The sequence below is a fragment of the Mchenga conophoros genome, linkage group LG13 (assembly GCF_057382185.1).
Source record: "Mchenga conophoros isolate Kocher_MC1m ecotype Shallow Benthic linkage group LG13, M_conophoros_male_GT1.1, whole genome shotgun sequence".
Taxonomy (NCBI): Eukaryota; Metazoa; Chordata; class Actinopteri; order Cichliformes; family Cichlidae; genus Mchenga; species Mchenga conophoros.
The window spans coordinates 14,278,191-14,292,994 of NC_140538.1; the positions used below are offsets into that span (position 1 = coordinate 14,278,191).

The 14,804-nt window shown below is 39.3% G+C and overlaps 2 protein-coding genes across 2 annotated transcripts; one reads left to right on the forward strand and one right to left on the reverse strand.

Annotated features, from left to right (window-relative positions):
• The first annotated feature begins 544 nt into the window (after nucleotides 1-544).
• LOC146560971 (survival of motor neuron-related-splicing factor 30-like) lies at nucleotides 545-6,407 on the forward strand. Its single transcript, XM_085296618.1, has 6 exons — nucleotides 545-692; nucleotides 1,046-1,165; nucleotides 2,131-2,273; nucleotides 2,735-2,896; nucleotides 5,442-5,595; nucleotides 5,771-6,407. Exons 2-6 carry the CDS (start codon nucleotides 1,046-1,048, stop codon nucleotides 5,906-5,908), a joined length of 717 nt encoding a protein of 238 aa, XP_085152744.1. The 5' UTR covers nucleotides 545-692; the 3' UTR covers nucleotides 5,909-6,407.
• Nucleotides 6,408-6,713: 306 nt separating this feature from the next.
• LOC146560972 (max-interacting protein 1-like) lies at nucleotides 6,714-14,454 on the reverse strand. The gene is made up of 6 exons (XM_085296617.1): nucleotides 14,049-14,454; nucleotides 12,932-13,034; nucleotides 12,799-12,828; nucleotides 11,446-11,560; nucleotides 8,699-8,870; nucleotides 6,714-8,603 (listed from the first exon to the last, which is right to left on the reverse strand). The coding sequence occupies exons 1-6, from the start codon at nucleotides 14,275-14,277 to the stop codon at nucleotides 8,440-8,442; spliced, it is 813 nt and encodes a 270-aa protein (XP_085152743.1). The 5' UTR covers nucleotides 14,278-14,454; the 3' UTR covers nucleotides 6,714-8,439.
• Between the last annotated feature and the right edge of the window lie 350 nt (nucleotides 14,455-14,804).

The following is a 14,804-nucleotide window of genomic DNA, read 5'->3' on the forward strand; positions in this document are numbered from 1 at the left end:
ATATATTGTAGAACAGAGCACCACTTATTAAAGGATTTAAATGAGTTTGCTTGTATTTTTGAATCTGGGTGTATAATCTTGACCCCATTTGGTTTAGAGAAATGCTGTAAGAATGTGAGAAATTCAAACTTGTGCAGCCAATTATTGTTTTTGTTTTTTAAAGTCTTTAGGATCAACAGAATCATTCCACTCTGGAAAAAGGACTGATCAAAGATATCAAAGATTTAAAGCCACAAATTATCGTGACATTCATGCCCATTATGAGCATATATAAACTTTTTACAAAAATGCATCCCTACATAATACATAGTATGTGAGTTGTAGGAAGTTCAGTTTTTCTGTTGTGGACCTGATTCGTATTTGAATTAAACAATCTTTTGATTTATCGTTTTACCCTTGGAGTCTCCAAAATATTTAAGCTTTTATTTTATAATCTTCATCCTATAGGATAAGGGTATGGTTCACTTGTAATATGCAAAGAGACAATATTATTACCACCGTCAGGGGCGCTGGCGACATCAGAGCCCATCTGTTATCGCGAGAGCGTGTTCAATGTGTTTCCGGCTGGTTGTCCGCGACGGAAGTACAGAGAGTGGACTGTTCTTTCTTTTTAAGCAGGCATTTTGAACAAAGATATCAGGTTTAGAGTTGAATGCTTACTATATTTATCGGCAAAGAGTATTGATATTGAGGTAAGATTACACAGTAATCTGTTATTTTTGTCTCTCAACCAGTGTGCCGCTTATAGTTAGCATTAGCCGACGTACGTTAAATTTACGCAATTTTAGGGCCAAGGGAACCCTGCTTGCTAATCGTTTAGCGCCATGTTAGCGCGGATGCTATATGAGACAAAACGTAAATCATGGTCTTTAGTATTTTTGTGACACAGCTTTCACTCGTTACGGGTTTTACACAGCCTACGTTAGAAGTTTGTACATTCGGCATATGCCTAATCCAGGCTAGCACGCATATTTATTCCGTTTGTCACTGAATTATAGGATTTGTGCTAACGCAAGTAGCCATTTTCCCTGTTTTGTCAACACAGATGTCGGAGGACTTGGTTAAACAGTTGAGCAACTACAAAGCCCAGCTGCAGCAAGTTGAAGTCGCTCTATCTACTGATCCAGACAATGAAGACCTTCTTAAACTCCAAAAAGACTTACAGGTTTGTTTAATTTACTCATAGTAGACAATTGCTTCTTTTAAAGCAAGGTGAGCAAGTGATGTGTTGCTGTTACTTTTAAAGTAACACAACGAAAACATAAATGAATTATTTATAAGTTTTGAATAAATGAAAAAAAAAAACACTGTGTAAAAAAAATAATTTATATAATGTTGTTTCTGACTCAAAATTATTTGCTATCATTCAGGAGAGATGTTTCACAGATTATAGTTCAACAAGTCATTTACAACAGTTTAAATACTTACAATAATACTTACTATATATATACACACACACACACACATACACACATACATACATACATACATACACACACACACACACACACACACACACACATATATATATATATATATATATATATACATACATACATACATACACACACATACATACATATATATATATATATATATATATATATATATATATATATATATATATATATATACATATATATATACACATACATACATACTCCCAAGCTAGGCGAGTGGCTCCAGCAGATCCCGGGAATAACATCGGATATATATATAAAATAATTTGACGCTCCCTAGTGTGTGGACTGATGTTGTGTTGTGGAAAAGAACCGATGATCTCCTGATAAGGTTTTATCCTATGTGGAGAATATCCCATTTAACAAATTACACCAATAGCATGCATTCCAACTTGTAGGAAACTGAAATGTTTCAAAAGACAATATTTTGTGTTATTCCTATTTTAATGTTTTAAAGTTCTGTCTGACTGTCTTTACAGTTGAGCTTGATTTCCTTAACTGATTAATGTTTTAAACCTTAATTGTGGGGCGTGCCACAGTGATTTATATTATGATACTTTTGCACTTTCTGTCACTCTCTTTTTATTGTTACAACTGCAGCGACTTGTTACTGTTAACTATATTTTCTGATGGAGAATGAAAATCTGATTTCCTTTTATGTATTTTGCAGGAAGTCATTGATTTGACAAAAGACCTCCTGACCTCACAGCCGGCAGAGACTGTTGCCAAAACAAGTGGCTCGGACACAGTTCCTGTGAAGCATGGCTGGAAAGTGGGAGACAAGTGTCTGGCTATGTGGAGTCAGGACGGACAGTGAGTGTCAGCAGCCTCTTTAAATGAAAACATTATGTGTGTCCACATACTTTTTATAGCGCTGCAATTTAAACCCTCATCTGATTTGTAGTAGCTGTTTTATTATTTACTTTATTATTTTTGTAGATGCATGTTAGTCGCACATGTCAAATACCTACATTTCCAACTGTACTTGTTCAGTGAGTCAAGGAAATGAGATTATTTATACTGATATGGGACAGCATTGTAAAAACAATATTATAAGCAACAATTTTAGATTTAAATCCACACATTTAGCCATGTTCAAGGAAACAAGTGTACAGTTTTTTTTTATAAATATATATTGTAAAAATGGAAAATGGTGTAAGATGTGTAGTTGTATTTAACAGACAGATTATATGTTAGTTTTAGGCTTTACTTATAAAGTAGACCTGGCGTATTTGGCTCATACTCACCTGCTTACAGACGGGATTTTTTTGCAGGATTTATGAAGCGGAGATTGAGGAGATAGACCGAGACAACGGCACTGCAGCCGTTACCTTCACTGGATATGGGAATGCTGAAGTGATTCCTCTACAGAACCTCAAGGCAGTAGAGGAAGGAAAGCTTTTGGAGGAGGATGGGAGTATGAAGCCAAAGTCGAGGTATGAACAAACTCTTCTCTAACTCACTCAATGAAACTCTGTGCATATAAAACTGAACTTAAATCAAGGACAGGAATGGGAACAACTGTAATCAACCATACGGACAATTGAGACACAATTAAATGATTTAAAGCTTTAGAACTAACAACACAAGAACTTTGAAGAATTGGTGCTGCATAACTCAAAGTGATTGAAGCCGAACTTAGCTTAGCTCAGTGGTTCCCAAACTTTTTTTTGCTGGGCCCCCCTTTGTTTTACAAGAATAGACAGGGGGAACAAATTGTGGCAGGATGAGCCTGATATTATTTGTATCCCGCTGTAACTTTACTGTATAAAGAGCTAACATCTCCAAAATGTCCAGAGTAGTTAGTCATTACAACAAGTGTTTGTGAACTAAAAATCAAGAATGTGGGATACTGTTTGTCTGTGATTTGAAGAGCCCAGCGCGTGCTCCCGACGCAAGGGAAACCAATTCTGCCGTTGAGACCTACCTTAGCACTTGTGCAGGTGAAACGAAAGGGTAGATATGCTTCACCATATTTTCTAGTCTTTGGCTAAGAATGAAGTTGGTTTGGAAACATATTCAGCGATGCTTCATCTCCTGCTTTGCGTTTCTGTGGGCGCCCCGTACTAGCAGTGTCCAAGCGTTGTTTTGTTTTTTTTCCTTTTCATACCACGCCGGGCCCCACACTTTGGGAAGGTCTGGTTTAGCTAATCTTATTAAAAGAAAATAACAAAATTAAACTTAACTGCATGCTACTTAACACAAAAGGATGTAGCGCCATTAGAAAAAAAGTTTGTTAGGAAAAAACAAAATAGAATTTTACTATCAAGCTATGGGTAACTTTTGCATCAACCGTACAGAGCAATGAAAAAGGGCAGCAAACTGCTAACAGTAAATTATAGGAACCTAAAATGATAGCTTAGCAGCCCTAAAGCAGCTGCGGCAATTAGTGTTGACGCTTGACTGGACCGTGGGACTGAAGCGGTCCAGTCAGTTGTTTTTGAAGGCAGGATGAGAAACAAGTGCAAGTACAAATCGGTAGCAGAGGCCTGCGCACACTAATTAGTCTATAAAATGGGTAAAGTGGGACTACATATGCAAATTAGCTTAAGCTAACTCTGGTACAATGCCTGGAATGGCAACATTTTGTTAATATTGTACATGTTACCTTTTCAGATAAAATTAATTATTGATGATGATGATGATGATAATAATGATGATGATGATGATGATGATGACGGGGGTGACCGTGGTTCAGGGAATTATCATTCCCTGATAATGACCGTGGTTCAGGGGGTTGGGTCTGGAAGCTCATCTTGTAACCGGAAGGTTGCCGGTTCGATCCCAAACTCTGTCTGTAGCTGGTTGTTGTGTCCTTGGGCAAGACACTTCACCCTACCGCCTACTGGTGTTGGCCAGAGGGGCCGATGACGCGATATAGCAGCCTCACTTCTGTCAGTCTGCCCCAGGGCAGCTGTGGCTACAACTGTGGTTTGCCTCCATCAGTGTGTGAATGTGAGAGTGAATGAATAGTGGAATTGTAAAGCACTTTGAGTGTCTAGAGAAGCGCTATATAAATGCAAACCATTATTATTATTATTATTATTATCATTATTATTATTATAAGAAGACAATAGGAAATTCTACTATTATCCATGAAAAAAAGTTTCTTATTTAACCATCAGTTTAAAACAGTGCATATATCTGTAGCAATTAGCTTTATTAGTAGAAACACATCAATCTCTACTAATAAAGAAGAAAGTAGAAAAATAAGATTGTTTCTATAAACGAGGGCTAAAATTCGAGGGACCGGAACTGGCAAATTTCCAGTATTCTTGTTCTGGAGTCGTCATTAATTGGTCATATGGCTGATTAAGAACTGGTCTGCTTCAATCATACACAACTTGCGCACAGCAGCGCAGACAAATAGTCACTTCTGCAGTCACAGCCATATGCTAACAAAGCTTGGAAGTAAGTTTGCCAAAGACCGCTGTGAAAACCTTTGTAACAACAAACCTAATCAGACAGCTAAATGTGGACACTAAAGAAATTAACAGAGGGAAAGTAGCTCAAAGTATCAAGGACTCAAAGCCAGCCACAAGACAGCAGTCTCAGCAAGAGCAAGGGATTTAAGCTGTTAAAAGGAAAATGGTGGAGATGAATATAAACAAGAAAAGGGACAGTGTCCTGCTACCAGGCAAATTTATAGGCACATTGTAAAATGATGCAAGTATCTGAAAGTCTTTTGCTGAATAGATCTGCTGCACCTGCTTTTGGCTGGTAAGGTAAAATCTGTCAGATTCAGTTGGGTGTACAGCAACACACAGTTAATTCTTTTTGTACCGCTTTCCAGTAGCAGAGCACTTTATTTTCAATAAAGTGAGAAAACAACCCTTAATTTACAGCAGTTAAAGGAAAATTCTCCCCATCTAATAAGCTGTGTAAATGCTGTCAGTTACAATTCTGAGAAAGAAAATTAGACTCTCTCTCTCTCTCTCTCTCTCTCTCTCTCTCTCTCTCTCTCTCTCTCTCTCTCTCTAGGAAAGAGCAGATAGCAGAGCAGAGGGAGTATAAAAAGAAGAAAGCTCAGAAGAAGGTACAGAGGATGAAGGAGCTGGAGCAAGAACGAGAGGAGCAAAAGTCAAAGTGGCAGCAGTTCAACAACAAAGCCTACTCAAAGAACAAGAAAGGCCAGGTAAGTTATTTTTAAGGCTAGTGTTAGAAAACCAAGATATCGGCTTGAAACTAGTGACATGTGTCCATAGGTTACTGTTAAGTTCTTTGTAATGCATAATTAATACAAATTTTCCAGTACTACATTGTTGCAACAGCTACTAATGTTGATTTCCATGTGCTTTTGTTTATTCTAGGTGAAGAGGAGCATATTTGCATCTCCAGAAAGCGTCAACGGCAAGGTGGGAGTGGGAACGTGTGGTATTGCAGACAAGCCTATGACCCAGTACCATGACACGTCCAAATACAATGTCAGACATCTAATGCCACAATGACCTGATATGACCTGTACATAATAGTCCACTGTATACTAGCTGTATCAGTGCTTTCCATTGTGTTTATACATGATTTAAGTTTCTCGAGTAAAGTAAGCTTTGAAAGTAAGTGCTTGCACACCAATGTTTTGAAATATTGTTGTAGTTTCATATATATATATTATTATTATTATTATTATTATTGTTAGGCACAACAAATACAATCCATATGAGGGACTTGCCCTCCATTGGAGCAAGGTCATCTATTATGTAAGAAAAGGAAATGGTGTTTTAGAAAAGCCATAGAGTTTGCGGTTTGTCCACTGAGGCCAAATACCATCTGTTTTATTTATAAACATGCGCCTGTAGATGTGGTTTTTGCATTTGAGGCTGGATTTTAAACATTAACGTGTTCTAGGAAAGTCTGAATTAATAATGGTGTTGATTTTGAGTTGGCTGAATTTAAGTTTTCCCTCATGTACATATAACAGTGAAATAAACATTGTTTTCAGTTTTTAAAGATTTGATCCTTTACATCATTTCACCATCTCAGCAGTGTATTTTAGTCGTGGCCCCGTCAGGTCCTGTAGGTGGTGGCAAAGCGATGTCGTCAACATCAGGTTGCAGCTGTGAATACAACCGATTTTCTCATTTGAGTAACATGATTTTTTTTTATTTTTTTCTCTTTTCTCATGTTAGATGCTCAACATTGGCAAACTGGCTACACCACAGACCTGACTTGCATGTGAAACTTGCTCTGTTCTAATACAACTCTTATGACTTTATTGAACGTTAAAAGTAGGGATTAAAATAGACAGGATTGGGGTTTTTCTGTGTAGAGGTTTATTAAGATTTCAAGGGTAGTTATCAGGAACTGTAACAAAGCAGGGGACCAGCAGCACATGTTTTGCAAAAAAGTCACCTTGGATGGCTGATTAAGCACAAGAAAAACATTCTGGGGGTGTGCTTCAACGTACTTCCTTAACAAAAGTCATTTTCATAGTGCATTTTATAGTTTCCCAAACATGTTGGGGGTTACAGGTGCAAGAGTCATATACCCACTTTAAGACACAATTTGGTGGTGATCTACTTAGAAACTGGATCAGAAGAATGCAGATAAATGGTCTCATTTGGTTTCATGGATTTGAATAGCTCAGCAGTGCAATTCTTTGCGTCAAATACACATCAAATTATCAAGTCTCCAGATTTCAAGGATTTTAGCTTTTTCTGCTACGATACAAACAAAAAAGTTAAACAATGAAGTACAAACCAAAATCTGTGGTGTTTATGTGGTTCATGCTACACACATGGTTGTAAGACTCAATCCAAAGCACATTACAACATGATTAGAAAGGCTACATTCAAATACACATGCACCATAGCGTTTCGAGTCCATTACAATCATTTCACTGTTGATTATGAATAGCTGGTACTACCGCTGGAGCAAGTGGAAAACTATAATTTGGAGTTGGACGGACAGAATAATGTGCTAAACCCAGCCAACACTGAAGATCTATTAAAACTAGAGGCATTATTGCTTGAGCTTTGTGCTTGGACAAGTGCGGGATAGCTTATTACTGTCTAAAAAAAATTTAATTCACGCACAGTGTGAAAGCATTTCGAGTAATGCATTAAACTAGCACTGCTTCAGTGGGGATTTTACATCATGTAAGTTTGGTAAACATTTAGAAACAGAAAATAATAAAAGAATTTAACAGCAAGGGTTTTTTTTCCCATTCAAGCATGACCAAGACCTAGCTACAGTACAATTAAATATACCAAAAATAAATATTATATGCAAAATAAATTAGAATAACAAGGGTGGACTGCACCACCTCTCTGTATCTGACTGTATGTCACTTAAGAAGAGGGACGCCACATGGATCGATGATGTTGGTGGGTCCTAAAGCAGAGGTTATAGAAGTATGATAAACATTTTGGAATGCAGACATTTTAGCCCTTTCCTCTGACTTGGACACTGACAAGAAGTGCTATCTGGATACATTATCCAAAGAAAAAGGGCCATGTTTTTTTTGTTTTTACAAGGCAATGGAGCGAACGTTCCCAATGGTGAGTTTCTAGCTGGTATTTGGGATTTTTTGTCTGTTTTGCTGGTTTCTGAGGATCAACTTCACTAAAGGTACAGTTTAGCCTTTAGTGTTTGACACAGGTGCATTCATGGGTCCTCTAAAGGATCACTATCAAGTGCAGGTATGGCGGCTTCAAGCTGGTAATGGGTAAAGGGACATTCGGGTGATTGATTAAGTCATCTTTTAAAGTAAGGAAACCGTATATTGCTGGAGATTTGTGGTTGTGTAAATTGGAGCCGCTTGGTTTTTGGAAGGAGACTGTTTTAGACTTTCAGACTTGAGCTGAACTTAAGGCTGGTTCTTGGGTGGAGATGTTTCATTTGTCAGGTAAAGATAGGATAGGGGCTGGTTCTTCTGATGACAGATTAGCTAAACGGTAAGGGAGACTGGAGCTGTAGGCTGGTACTTTGACAGGTAAAAGCCATAAAAGACTGCAGCTTAATGAAAGTATAGGCTGGTGCTTTAAGCAGAAAAGGCCAGTTTCAGGCTGCAAGTGGAGTAGCCCTCATCACTGGCGGAGCTCTGCCGGCTGCTATGGTCATCCAGGTCGCTTGCACCACTGGTGCTTACACTGTCCATTTCTCCATGGGAGAACTCAGTGCTTTCCACATCAACTTCAATTTCCTCTGCTCAAACACACACAGACACATAAAAAAAGCCAATGAATACAAATCAGTCTCTGCATTTGAAATGAAATGAAGCCTTTAGTGCAAGTACTAACCTCTGTCAGACTCTGAGCGATCAGAGTCCATGCGGGAACCCAGGCTGTCCGTACGAACGCGCTCCCACTCTCCGTGGGTCTGCAGCAGAGCTAGCTGCCTCTGCAGGTGCCTTTGCTCCCTCTCTAAGGTCTCCAGCTGGTGCTGACTCCTCCGGTCTATCTCTTCAAGTTTCTAAAAAGTGGCACGAGTAAGAATTAAAAGCACTGCATTATGCAGAAACCTAACAACAATGTCAGGCGATCTGTGAGGTTCTTAACCATCCCAGTCAGTGTTTTCAAAAAGCATTTTCAAAGATATCGTTATCACTACACCTCTGTAAATGTTCCTCATGTTTAACATAATATGGAAAGCATGGCAGAATTCTCATGTATGCAGCGAGTTGATAATGTGGTAATATGTACATATATATGGCTGCTGTAAAATGCGATATTTCCAATAAATTATTTAACACAGTGACAGCAAGTTGCTGGATGGGATCTAAGGGAATAGATGGTGCCTGTGTGTGGTGGATAAAAGTGAAATATGGCTGGATGGAGAAGGAAGAGAATTCATTTTATGAGCTTCGCTATACAAATGAATCTAAAGGTCACCCCGTCCTGCTTTGGACAAGAGTGTTTTGCTTTTGGCCCTCTTAGTTTTAATTTATGCATTTAACCTTCGCCAACTTGGACTCCAGTCCAGTTTAGGTCCACTTATGATTTCCAGTAGTTTTTGTTGGATGTGTGTACTTTAAGTTGTTTACTGCAATTGTAGCTGTTAAGCTAAGAAATAACCAAAGTCCTGAAATTCAATTATGAACCTCTGTAATTATACGGATATAAGATCACATAATCCCGGTCATTACGCCCAGTTGTCCCATGAATCAAAGCTCATGTATGGAACTATAGCAGCACAGTCTGGATAATTTGCACACAAACCAGCAGTTGAACAAGATTTGCTGCTTATGTGTACATTGAAACTAATGTAATTTCTCCACAGCTGCACATTTATAGTTCCAAGTGGCAGAATGTGTAAAATGAACAGTGATTTTGGGGGAAAGTAATTCATTGAAAAAGGACTGCTTTTCCTATTGGCAAAAGCTGTGTATTACATTTCATGTAATGTCCCCTATTATATTGTTAAGATAATAAGCATTTGGGACATATTAGCTTGAAATATAAATAAAGATTTATTTGGCTGTGACACCTGCTTCATTTTACATAAATATGACAAAAATGTATTTGTGGTATTATATTATGAAGGGTAAGACTTTTGACCTGCTAGTTCTGAGTAACGTTTAAATAGACTTGTGTGTTTGTATAATTGAATTTGGTATAATGGAGCCTCCACATAAGTGACAGTAGTGCTAGCCTTTCTCTCTGCAGCTCAACAGAGCTTATTATTGGCTGCACCTGCTCCACCTTTTATTGTACTGCACAACCCCTGGTTCCAAAAATACAAAGCAGCAGCATTCAAAAGCCTCATTTCCTGGATGTGAAACAGGCAAGTCCAAAGTCAACAGCTGACATCTTAGGTACTTTACTCACTAACCCCGACTGTGATAAACTCTCAGAGTCTGTTGCCAAGCCAGGATTGCTTTCATATTGTAGCCTTTAGTCATTCTTTAGCTGTTGCTCACAGCTGGAAACTGTACAGACGGGGCAAAAAAACAGCACCAATCTTTCCACCAAAGTTTGATCTGAGTTTGCTTGCTGTACTCAGGGGAGCCATTGCATTGAATGTTTGAAATCTTTAAGTCTCTTTTAGTTCAGTCAGTCAACTAGTTTTAATAGCAGGATAGCTGCAGTGCTCCTAAGTCCAAGGTTAAGTGTCCCATTCTGATGTTATCCTGCAGTGTTAAAGACACAAGTTCTAATCAAAGACTTACCAAGGCTCAAAACCTTGCAAAAGTGAGCCCTGCAAACATCCCCAGGGAGATTTTTTCAAAGGGGAAGAAAAACTCAAACAACCACACAGCAGCTGCCTTAAGGTCCAATCATCTCGGGGTTCTGGGAAAAGTGACTCTGCTTGAAAAATCCCTACTTTACATGTAAACCATAAGCGCGCAAGCATTTAGCGTTGCTTTATTGCCAGTTTATGATAAATGTTGTGTTTATCTAGTCGTATCTTCTCCTTTCCTAGTGTTTGAACTGAGTCAGTTACAATTAAAATCAAACCTTTTCATCCTGCAGCGGCTGCTGGAAATAACACAGCTCTCTCCCCCTGTTTGAGCCAATATACAAAGCAATTTGCTGTAAACAGAATGCCGGCACTGCTGTTGACAGCAACAGGCCTTTTCTTTTTCTTTTATTATTCTTTTTTTTTACTGATAATTACCCATGACTGAATTTAGTTGCTTTGGTTTCAGGGTCCTGCTCTTAGTCACGCTTTGCCTGTATCCAGGCCTTTGAATCTCACCACTTTGCAGAAACACAGCAGACAGTTCTGTTTGATTTCAGGCCAGTTCATGCTGGCTCGCCGTCACACCGCTATGGCTTGCTGGGACACATTATGTTATTAGTATCACCTGTGTTTTTCGTGCTACGACAAGTCAAAGCCCCTGCTGTGAATAAGGCCTTTTTCGGCATGTTGACTAAACGGTTATCTTGTTGCTGCTGCTTTCCCAAAACGATATTAACCAAACTATTAACACGTCGGCAGTCAGGCAGAAAAAGCTTGATGTCAGTATGGTTGCATTACTACTTTTGAGAGGAAATCAGCTCTTAGTCCCATTACAGCGCCACACTCCTCCCTTAGACTACCACACCTTGATATGTGCTTTGGCCTTGTTGAGCAGTCCCAGAGTGGTATGCCGACTGCAGTCTGGTCCCAGAGGAATGAGGGACTTCAACCTCTCCAAGCACAGACGAAGATGTGCTCGCCTGTAAATGACATAGAGCAATCTGCATTATTCAACATAATACATGAACAGAAAACTGACTGATGAATTTGCACAGTAATCTATTCATTTGCACTGATCCTCATCCGGTCAGATTATTACCTCCTCATCCAATTTGATTTGTATCTTATTAGAAAAAGCAAAAACTACTTGATTGTTCCTCATCAATTCTATTCAGGATGATGAGTGATGTAAGTGTTAATGGATCCTGGCACTTTATCTGTTTATCCCTTTTGCTCATAAGCTATGCCATCTGACTCCCTTACAATTAAATATGGATCTGTCTGGTCCCAGATTTAAAAACTGCCGAGGTCAGCCTGATATTCTATTTCTGATCCACCAAAGCCTCTGAGCCTGTGGTCTGAATGAATGCAAAAACTGGCAAAGGACACTCACTATCCTTTCAAAAAAATGGTGTAAAATGTAGGTCAAGTCATGATGTCATCTCTTTTCTTCTGCATTGGCCACCATTTTGTAATAGAAAACAGTCCTTTATGAGCCTTCTTGAAGATGCTCTCTTCCTCTTTTCATTTATCATTTAAAGTGAGAATATGTCACACATGGCTGGGCATTTAATTTTAGGATAAATGTGTCCTGACATTTGTTTCAGAGCAGAGGCTGCCTCATCCTGGAGCTACAGACGCAAGCTGCAGTTAGACCTGCAGCTGAGAATCTCTCACGAAGGAGCCCTGTTGTCTGGAAACAGACGGTTCCCATTTGCTGACTGGGGAAATGTCTGCACGTCCTCTAGGAACAGTGCTGCTTACATCTCCCTTATATTTGCCTCGCAAAACGCACTCTCCTATCACACACAACTCATGAAATATCAGAGTTGTTGATAAAAAGGTCTTTTTTTATAATCCCATGATGATACCATGCTGACTTATAGAACTCTGGTGCGAGTCATGTTGAAAATGCATGGCCAACATATTTAGCATATGACTTAGATATGCAAACAGTTTGAAGCTCCATTTCGAAACAACCGACTGTTGAGATAAACTGCCACAGACGATTAACAACTATGGGCGTGTTGTTGAGTTTTTTTCCATCCTTCATCCTCACAGTCAACTTGTTATGCATAGGTAGCAACGAAGGAAGTATGACTCGCAATATTTCATTGTCTTTATTTTACCCTCTTTAGTGCAGTCTTCACCTGTCTGCATTATGTGTTTATAACCTAAACATGCATATAAGTGACCTCCTCTGTGATTTTTCACTCACCTGTTCTTTTCCAGTTCATTGTGTGCCGACCTGTTGAAAATAGGTATATAAATATATAACCAGAACGGTCACATGGCTTAAATATGCAAAATACAGCATATGCATATAAATATATTTCCAGACTTTAACCTACCTATTGTGAATATTGTCCAGTTTCCTGTTCTTTAATTTGCGTTGTTTCTGTTGAAGTGAAATCTGGGTTGCGGGGTATGTTGAAGCATACCCGTGCTCACATTCTGGTGATAGAAGAAAAAAGATAAAGAGGATTAAATATGCTACAAGGAAGAAGATGGTTGGATTTGAGCAATGGCAACACATCCTTGGAATGACTAAAATTCGGTGCAATGCACAAGCACACCTTAAAAAATGTCCATGCATATATACATATAGTTTCATTTAGAGCAAGTCAATTTAAACTTATCAAGAACAGTCCAGACTGAAGAGCAAACGCTTGGAAACAGCTCTCAAGCGAGAAGAATTTAACAAATCACACAAGAACTACTGTTCCCAGAAACCTCGCCAGACAAAATCCTGCACGCGATTGGTCAACTGCAGTGACACTCGCGTTGGAAACATGGATCCTGACCAATGAGAACTTTGCAATTTGTTCCATGTGGAAACCATGTGAACAACACATACAAGGAAGCAGATGCTGGCCGAGCAAACCCGCAGTTGGATTTCGAATTAGGAATTTTCATTGGAAATTAAAAAACCCACATTGCAGTCTAGATCAGAGAGGGCGTAAATGCGAGATTTCCGAGTGGATATGATATTTTAGGAGCGCAATCTTAAAATTAGCTGTGAGGGAATGATAGAAAAAAAGAAGTATAAACTGGATGTCTCGTGTCATAAACGTCTACATGTATGAACGTAAATGCGCACACATGCATGGCTGTGCTAGTTCATATAATGAATACACTGAACCGTGCGTTATGAGCCGGGCTGCGTCTCCCACGGTCTGCAAAAACACCGGTTTTAATGGGAGCGGATCGCTGCAAGGCTATTGTTGCGAGGCTGTCTCCGCTATGCGATTGTTTCCCGACTTCCAAATTTCGGTGATTTCTGGAGTTCTTCGAGTGGTCATATTACGCAGGATAAGAGTGAGGCCGATTGAGACGGCACGGTTTCCCAGTAGCAGGTAAAACATGACGGGCTGCTGTCGGGCTGCGCGTCTTTTGTCGCCTTCGCCTCTATTGTTGTCTGCTCGGCGCATTACGTGTTAATATCCCCTGCAGCCCGTGTTTACTTACTTCCGTTGTTCTTCTCAATGTTTTCAATGTAATTGGCTGCATCGAGCAGCACTTGCACGTTCTTCATAAAAGTGCCGATTTGGTCCATTGCGGAACATTTGGAGTATATAACGTCGCTGAAAGAATAGTCGGACATCTCTCCGAAATCCTGCTGGTCCATGGACGCATCAGACTCCGACATGACCTCTTCGGGTTTCAGCTCGCTGTGATGTCTCATGTACTTTACCATTTTTTCTGTTCTTTCTTTGTTTCTTTTTTTTAAACTTTAGGCTTTTGGGGGGGCTTTGACAAATACGCAGCGCTGAAATTGCTCTCCTTGTTCCGTCTGTGCGCTGAGCGGATGACTGAAATGAACTAGGCTGGATGGAATTGCAGTCCTTAGCCTCAGCCACTTGCCCTACTTGGTGGATAATCCCTCCCACTAACGCATGCACATTGCATTCATTGTCAACCGTGCCATAATAAATCCTCATTATCAATACTGCAAGAGAGTAACAAATAGCACACTTGTGTCCAGTGACATTCTGCAATAATGACTGCTTTCATTTGTAATAAAGCTGCATTATTTTAGCTGCCATAAACTGGATAATTATGACGAATGCTCCTTTTCCCATGTGCATTCAGTTATCTCTAAATATGTATGTGAACAGAGTTTAAAAGTGAAAAAGCATTAAGATCAAACGGCAGATCTAATCAATAGTTCAACCTGGATACCGGGGACAACTGCCAGGGTTGGTCTTGGTTATAAATATGTAA

Excerpts from the sequence above, each read along its gene's own strand:
- LOC146560972 (XM_085296617.1), bottom strand. The coding sequence starts at position 14,277 with ATGGTAAAGTACATGAGACATCACAGCGAGCTGAAACCCGAAGAGGTC. Across the intron at positions 11,561-12,798 it reads AATGAACTGGAAAAGAACAG|GCGAGCACATCTTCGTCTGT; the intron begins GTGAGTGAAAAA and ends TGTCATTTACAG. Across the intron at positions 8,604-8,698 it reads TCGCTCAGAGTCTGACAGAG|AGGAAATTGAAGTTGATGTG; the intron begins GTTAGTACTTGC and ends GTGTTTGAGCAG.
- LOC146560971 (XM_085296618.1), top strand. The coding sequence starts at position 1,046 with ATGTCGGAGGACTTGGTTAAACAGTTGAGCAACTACAAAGCCCAGCTG. Across the intron at positions 2,274-2,734 it reads ATGTGGAGTCAGGACGGACA|GATTTATGAAGCGGAGATTG; the intron begins GTGAGTGTCAGC and ends ATTTTTTTGCAG. Across the intron at positions 2,897-5,441 it reads AGTATGAAGCCAAAGTCGAG|GAAAGAGCAGATAGCAGAGC; the intron begins GTATGAACAAAC and ends CTCTCTCTCTAG.